The sequence below is a fragment of the Guyanagaster necrorhizus genome (assembly GCF_019112545.1).
Source record: "Guyanagaster necrorhizus MCA 3950 unplaced genomic scaffold BT62scaffold_44, whole genome shotgun sequence".
Lineage (NCBI taxonomy): Eukaryota > Fungi > Basidiomycota > Agaricomycetes > Agaricales > Physalacriaceae > Guyanagaster > Guyanagaster necrorhizus.
The window spans coordinates 34,118-42,674 of NW_025064923.1; the positions used below are offsets into that span (position 1 = coordinate 34,118).

The 8,557-nt window shown below is 40.7% G+C and overlaps 1 protein-coding gene across 1 annotated transcript; it reads left to right on the top strand.

Moving 5' to 3' along the window:
- Positions 1–4,749: 4,749 nt before the first annotated feature.
- Positions 4,750–5,348, top strand: BT62DRAFT_923688 (uncharacterized protein; the record flags this gene model as incomplete). Its single annotated transcript, XM_043184542.1, has 2 exons — positions 4,750–5,193; positions 5,232–5,348. 2 exons carry the CDS (start codon positions 4,750–4,752, stop codon positions 5,346–5,348), a joined length of 561 nt encoding a protein of 186 aa, XP_043034309.1.
- Positions 5,349–8,557: the final 3,209 nt, after the last annotated feature.

Genomic DNA, 8,557 nt, shown 5'->3' on the forward strand with positions numbered 1-8,557 from the left:
GAAAACACTATTCCTAACCAAATCCAACCACTGCTGCCTCTAGTTGAAGTCAACAGAGAAGAATATTTTGAAATAGTGCAAATTCTCAACTCTAAGCTGAACCACTGGTTCTGCTGCCCAATGCTGTATAAGATCCAATGGCTAGGCTATGAAGATACCAATGAAGAATTTGCTTAGTTACTGGCCTCTGAGTTCTCTGCTGATGAATTCATTGAAGAATTCCACCATTAATATCCAGACAAACTAGGATCTTTGTCCAAGATCACCTCTTGAACACTTCCTTTTCAAATTCCCAGTTCACTTGATGTCTCCTCAGCCCCACCAGTTTTCATCACCAACTCTTTATCACTCTTGTTCAAACCTGAAAACAGAAAAATAATTACATTTTGTTTGGCTCTACTAAACCTCAGCCATTCACTATAAATACAAAAATACAAGAAATATGACAAATCATTTAAGAGGAAGGTCTAATGTCTGAAGAACTTGCTCCACCCCTGTCTCTGCTGGAGTCTGCCTCCTTTCTCATCTCCCTCAACTCTGCTATATCCTTATCTAGATGCCTCTCTATTGCCTTTCTCAACCCTTCCACCTTTGACTCTCTCATATACTGAAACTCTGCATGAGCCACTGCCTAAGACTCCAAGTCAGATGATACAAGCTCCACTAGAGACTCTATATCTAACATATAATCATCCAGCAAACCCTTCACAGTCTCACAGATATCTGTCACCTCCTTCACTAACTTGTCTATCTGATTCATTATCTCCTTTGTGAGTTCATCCACTCAGCTCTGCAACTTCTTCACATTGCCATTGATTTTTCAGAGAGTGGTAGTGATCTCTGCATTCTCCACAATTCTGCCAGCACTGCTTTTCTGGTTAAACAAGCATGCTGTCTTCTTGACCTTACAGCATACACAAGTTTGACCATGCCCAGCAGTAGTCTGGACATAGCAGAGAGTATCATCTTGCCTACACCTGATATAACACTCTGAAAAAGATAATTAGCAATCTGACCCCCAAAGAAACATACCACTTACACTCTCTAACTACTTTTCCCTCACCTTCTGCTGGAGCCATGATATTCAACCTCACCCTCTTTCTGAGACTAGCACTGGCCTCATCCTCACTACTGCTGTCAGCCACAAAACTAGCCAACTTGACCTTTCATTTCTGACCTCTCTCAATGGACCCAGTGGCTCTCTATTTACCTTGTCAAATATTCATCCTCAGCTGCTCTAGATAGACCTATGATGCATCTAACAGTTCACTTTCTTCACTCTCAGACTCTACCTCAATCTGAGGAGCCTTTATCAAATATATTCTAGATTCTGCTAGATCCAACTCTATCTCAGCCAGCATCCTCCTGTGAAGATAATCTACATTCTCCACTGGAGTCTGCACAGACTCACCTCCTCTTGCCATCCTGCTCTCTAATTATATTCACTCCTTGGTCTCTATGGCCTCTCATGCCCTTTTTTTTTTCTCAGCCTCCACTAATCTCTATGCATCCTCCTCTGTCCTCAATCTTTTCTGCTCTCTCTGCTTCTCTACAGCCCTCCTCAAGGCCTTTATCTTTTCCATATAGACTGTGTGCTCTACCTTTATCCTCTCTTCCCACTCTCTCTTCACTTTCTCTGCCTTCTATGACTCATGTCTCTCCACTGCCTCAGTGTGATTCTCCTCTGTCACAAGCTAGTCTAACTAAAACTCCTCTCTTTCTCCTTCAGAACAAACTAGCATCAGAACCCACATGAAGAGCTTAAGAATTACTGATAAATGATATACTATAATAGTCAACATTTTGACAAAGTAAGGAAAAGATAACCAAGCAAGAGATGGTGGTAGTAGCAGATCAAGTTTCAGGATTCTCATAGCCACCAACAATTCTCCATATGGTCTCACTGGGCATCAGGATCTATGCTCTTAAGGGTAAGAACACTAATAGGGAGATACTATCACATGCATGCTGCCAGTCTCCACACCACTTCAATCAATCACAAATTTAATCACCATACCCCACTAGACTCCATCTACTTTCTATTAACTATTAATTTCATTTTACCATTATTATTTCACATCCATATTTTACAGTGTAGTATCTAGACTTTGAAAATGGTAGCAAACAATTCACACTAGAACCCAATAGACCCAACTCAGAATTAACTATCAATAGTATATAAACTATGCACAATCATTGTAATTACTCTGTTTGAATATTGACTTGAATGGCTATTTACACTTCATGCTCACTTTAGCTTCTCTTTATCTTTTCCATCAGGTTCTGTTCTGGAGGATATTCCTCTTCACTGCTCTGACAGAATTCTGTTGTGTCTATCCAAATCCTTGAGCTCCAACTCAAGAGTGATATTGCCAATAGCTTCATTGATGCCCATGCACTCCAGTAGTCTCCATGCATGCATTCAAGCCCAATCAATTAGCATATTTCTAACAGGTAGATATAATGTCTGGTTTGAAATGCACTATTTTAGTATCATCTGCTTTAGTTAAGAAAATGTTGAAAATCTACCTGTGTATGCATCAAGAGATTACTTGCCAAAATCCTTCTAGAATTTGGTTTCTCTCTCCTTCCACTTCTCCTTCTCAATAGCCTGGTCCAGTTCCTTCTGGGCTTTTCATCCAGCCATTTTTTCTTGGTATATCTGACTTAGCTGCTTCTATTCTTTATCTGAGAATTTCATTTTCTGAATATTGTGCAAGGTAAAAGATTGACTGCTTGATGTAGCATTTAAGGCAAATCTTTGAGGCCAATGCTTGTGGGATTTTGGGCAGGCATGAGATAAGTGCCTCTTCTCTCTACAATTGAAACACTTTCCTTCCCTTCAGAGTGCATCAATATCCATTAGCTGCCTCTGACTGCTATACACAGTTTCAGTCTCAGTCCTCTTGTCACTCATAGTCATTCTTTTTGGAGCTGACCCATCAGCAACAGCTTTTTCTCCACTTGTAGTGGCTTTCACTTCTCTATAACCAAGAGTGTTGATTCAATAATTGTAGTCTATCCACAAAATCCTTTTTTTCCACTTATTATAAGTGGAGGGAAAATCATTGTCTCTATAGGCAATAATGTTATAGAGATTGAGTCAGACTGTATTCTTGATCTGCTCCAACATGGCTTTATGATTGCATATCTTCTCAGCCTGATATGCTAACTCTGTGGATTCTTGAAAGAATTTCTTGGCATCAGTAAAGTTGGCCTGTCATAAGGCTTGCCACTTGGCTGTACAAACCTTTTGTTCTATATCTAGCTTGAATTGTCATTGTACAGCTTCTTTGAATCATGAGTAGGAGGGATACCTCCACTGTCCTGTAGTTAGATCATAAAAGTACTATTCTTATAGGCTCTACAATTCTTTTGCAGTATCTTCAAATCAGGTTGTATAGAATATTACTCAGTAAGAGCTGAATCCAGTGGAGCTCATGGAGAAGTAGAAGCTATACACCTCAAAATAAGCCTCACATTGTTGGAAAAAGTGTTTCAAGTCCAGGCTTTCTCCTTTAAATAGTACTGGCTCTTAGGCTATAATCAGCTTTAAATTTCCTCAGGGCTCCATAGTTTCAGGCTCTCATAGGGGTAGAGTGTCAGGTAATAGTGGCAGTGGCATTGATGGTAGGGCTAGCTTTTTGGGCCTAAGCAAGGACTGTAGTCTCTGATCATACCAAGGATGATTTGATGAGTTTTCAGAAGGCAGAGGAAATGGTACTACTGGCTCTTTCTTTTCTTTTCCTTTGCCAGAGGGTGCCAATAGAGCTAGAGGTCTGTTATAATTTTTCTATTTTTCTTCTTTATTCCTCATGTTTCAATGTCTATTTATGATTAGTCAGAGCACCTAGGTCAGCACACTAATCACTGCTCTGAAACACATAACAACACTCTGACAACAAGACAATCACCCTATTGTAGGTAACCATAATGCCCTAGGACAATAGACACTATAGCACAGACATGCACAATTAGTAGCACTATAATTATCTAGGAGACAAATAGTATATAAATAGCATAGCCAACATCATATATCCCTAGTCTTGAACTATCTTTTATTCTACCACTTTACTTGAGTCAACTATAGCATTAACCTTAGGATATAATATCTTCAAACACATCAAATAGACTTAAGTGTGATTGTATGAACACAATACAGTGCTTATTTACTATGTGTTATAGATCACATGTCACTCAGGCCTAACAATTAGTTTGAGACTTCCATTTTCCTTTTCTTATGCCTATTATAAGTGAAGAAAACTGAATGTCTGTCATCAACATCACTACTACCAATCTTACCAACAAATTCTTTAAGCTACTAGCTTCTATTATAGGAACACTTTTAGGCTTACTTGCAATTATCACACTTTGCTGTGGACATCAATCAGTTACAGCTTGGGTAGTCAGATACTATCAATCTTTCCAACATATTCAACAAATTCTATAAAATGTCACCTCTGACCTCTCTCTCTGACATCCCTCTCTCTACCCAAACCTCTTTTCAGCTTGCACTCAGAACTATACCTGAAACCAGAGATAGTTACCTGAATAAAGGAGACACTCAAAAAAAAGAAGAACTCAGACAATCAGCCAGACTCTCTTGAGCAGCTGGTAGATATGATGAGTGTCTGAACACAGGATTCTGAAACCCTTGGGTCCCCTCAGCAGTCCCCAACTATGAGGATAAGAACCTCTCCAACAACTTCTTTGAAGAGTTGCCACTCTCTAACCCTTCCACCACTCCCTATGCACTCAGCATTGGAGACCATGCCAGAGACTCTATTAATGAGGTTGCAAGACTTGCAGAGAGAGGATCAAGATATATCACTCCCCAAGAAAGTCCAATTCCTCCAACCCCTAGTCCTCTCCCCTCAATACCCAGTGACTTCTATGAACACTCCCTCATCACACTCTCATGAAGGGAGTTTGAAAGGAAAGGATATGATTTCAACAACTCCAGGATCTTCAACCAGATTGACAGAGAGAGAAGAGAGCTTGAACTTCAGCAGCAGGAAAATGACAAGAGGGAACTTGCCTATCAGCAGCAGGAGGCCAAGAAAGAATATTACAATGCCCAGTATCAGCAGTGAGCAAGAGAAGAGTGGGCAGCAGAGTGAGGGCCTGTGGCCCTCAAGCATTACAGACTATATGGGGAAGCAGAAGGAGACCTATATTATAAAGAGGAAGAAGGTATATTCTTAGGAACCACCACTGACCAAGCCTAGCAGATCAGGGTTGCCAACCCTCCACCTCTCAGTCCTAGCACTAGTAACAATGAGAAGCTCCAAGAATGGCCTGAGTGGGGCTCCAACAATGAAGATGACTCTTGGTCCATAGACTATTAGGCTGATGCCAAGGTCTACACTGCAGATGAAGCAATAAACCTTGATGATGACTATGAGCCTTCATCTCCTACTTATGAAGAAAGTATTGGGAGCAGCAGCTCTCTCCTCTCTAATGCCAGTTCTATCATTGACAAGTATGGAATTCAGATCCCTCCTGGGACTAGGATCTCTGACTGAGCTCTCTGACAATTCTTATAAGAATGTATCACCACCTTCTTCCTCAACAACATCTTCTACAATGACTTCCACTGATATAGTGAGAAAGTGGAGAGAGAGAGAGAGCAGCAAAGAGACAGCAGAGCTGGAAGGGCTAGGCCTTCTTGACCTAACCAACAGTCTTCTACTTGAACTGATAAAGAGCTCCCCTACAACAATTTGAGCTTCCAAGCCATCTGTTAGGAATGTGCCAATCAAGTGGGTTTGAGTGCATGTGCAGAGACTAGCAGAGTGCATGGGCATCAGCAAAGCTATTGGCAATATCACCTTTGAGTCAGAGCCTAAGGATTTAAATAGATGGAATGGAGTTCCATCAGAGAAGCAAAGAAGAGTATCCTTTGGAGTGAAATCTAATAGATGAGGTAGGGAGGAGTTGAAGTGAGTATGAAGTGTAAATGGCTATTCAAGTTGGTATTCAAACTGAGTAGTTACAATAGTTATACATGGCTTTATATACTAATAGTAGCTAATTCTGAGTCAGGTTCCATTGAGTTCTGATGTCAATATTTGCTACTAAGTTTGGGGTCTAGATATTACAATGTGAAATATGGATGTGAAATAATCATAGTGAAAATAAAATTAATAGATAATAAGAAGCAGCTGGAGTCCAGTGGGTTTTGGTGATTGAATCCATGGTTGGTTGAGGTGATATGAAGGTCAGTAGCATTCTTGCCCTCAAGAGTGCAGATCCTGATGGCTGGTAAAGCCATATAGAAGATTGTTGGTGGCTGTGAAAAATTTTGCAACTTGATCAGATACTACCACTATTGCCTAAACTTTTGCAACTATGTTGCCTCTCACCACATATCATCATTCATGCACTCTCAAGCCTTTGGTGAGGGAACCTATGCCCAATGGCTCTGAAGAGACCAAGGAATTATTCTATCTGAAATAGCAGACTGCAGAGAAAGAGTACATAGAGGCTATAGAAGTCCACTCAGAGTGAAAAAGAAAGTGGGAGAGAGAGGAGAAGGTCTGAGTGAACCATGTGGCCTGGAAGGTGCAGAGAAAGATGCAGCAAGAGAGATTAGAGAGAAAAAGAGAGAAGGTCTGACAAGCAGTAGAGAGGCAGATGAAAAAGGTAAAAGAGGCTTTGAGAGAGGCAGCTCAGAGAAAGGCTGAAGAGAGAGAGGCCACAGAGGCTGCAGTGAGGGCTGAGGCCTCAGAGATAGGGCAGGAGGAGATGGTTATAGAGAATGGATTGCAAATGACCTCTATGGAGGCCATTGATTTTTGGCTGCATCAAGTGCTGGCAGAATGGTTTGGTTCTGGCCTCAGTCTTCACTTCAAGAAGGTGACTGGCCATATGCCTTCAGAGTCTGATGATAAGCAGGACAAGGGAACCAAGGGAGATAATGAGTCAGAAGAATCTGAGAGAATCCTGGAGAGAAGAAAGAGAGTGCAGGAGGAAAAGAGAAGGATGATGGGTTTAACAAAGAAGGGCCATAAACACAAGTTCAGGTCAAGAAATGTAGTGAATGGCAGAGAGACAGAGATGGTCACTAGTCCCAAAAAGCGGGTGAAGTTGGATGTTGTAAAGCTGGTGGAGGGTGAAGAGTTGTTAGATGGTAAAAGTAAGTGTCTTAGTTTTCTTGCATAGTTTGACTTAGCTTTTGTTTTTAGAAAGTTGTGTATGCTGTCATCAAGATGGCACACAGTGTTATGCACAACTGATAACTGAAGGTGCCAGTCAAGGGTAGACTTACACTTGCTGCAAGGTCAAGAAAACCACTTGTTCATTCAACAAGAATGTCACCACAAGTGAGGTGATCAGTAGTGCAAAGGTCTCTGCTGGCCTCCACCAAATTTTAAGACTAATTTGCAAGTTGATGCATCATGTAGATGAGTTGGCAGAAGAGCTGGCAGATATTCATAGTATAGTAGCAGGTCTCCAGGATGACTATGATTCTGATGACATGTCATCTCTCTTAAAGCTGTTTTCAGAATCCAAAGTAGAGGCCTGAAAGAAGGCCCAACTGATTTTCAGGGATAAGAGGGATCAGGAGGTGGAGGATCTTCAGGAGATGATATTAAAGAGGCTGGATAAGGATATAGATGAGTTGAAGAAGTGGAGAGAGAGTTTATATTCTAGTGCAGATCTGTCAGGTTTCACTTCTCTGTAAAATTTTATATGAAATGTATATAGAAAAAGGTGTTAGATGTTGGTAGTGGAAAAAAAATATATATATACAAGATTTTGACTTTGAAAGTGTAAAAAGAGTGATTGACATGGTAATCAGTGGTTAGAATTGAAATAGTAAGATAAAACACTAGTGGCAGCCAGAGTAGTATTGTATTAAGAATGGAATAATTAAGTGACTTTGGATAAGAATCCTGGTTTGCCTGGATATCAAGGGTGGAATTCTTCAATAAATTTGTCAGCAGAGAACTCAGAGGCTGGTAACTAAGCAAATTCTTCATTGGTACCTTTGTAGCCTAGCCACTGGATCTTGTACAGCAGTGGGCAGCAGAATCAGCAGTCCAGCTTAGAGTCAAGGATTTGGGCTATTTCAAAATGTTCTTCTTTGTTGACTTCAACTGAAGATAGTGGTGGTTGGATTCAGAAATGGTGTTTTCTTTTATAGATTCCAATTGTGACATATAGAAGACTGGGTGAATAGACTGGAGATTTGGCAGAAGCTTCAGCATAAAGAAGTGGAAATCAGGTTAGGCTATGATTTTGAAAGGACCAAGGTATTTCTTCAAGAATTTTCTGGTTGAGCAGATGGTTTTGATATGTTTGGAACTGAAATAGACTTTGTTGCCCACTATGAACAGGGGTGCTGAGATCTGATGCTTGTCTGCTTGGACCTTATAATGAGACTGAGCTTTGGAAATTTTGTCCTTCAGTATTTGATGGAGCTTGTTAAGGTTGACTGCAAAGTCTCAGGTCTGAGCAGAGGCAATGCCTCTTTCAGAGTGAACAGTGATATTGGGGTGGTAACTCTTGTTAGTGAAAAATAGAGAAACTCCAGTAGACACATTAGGGGCAT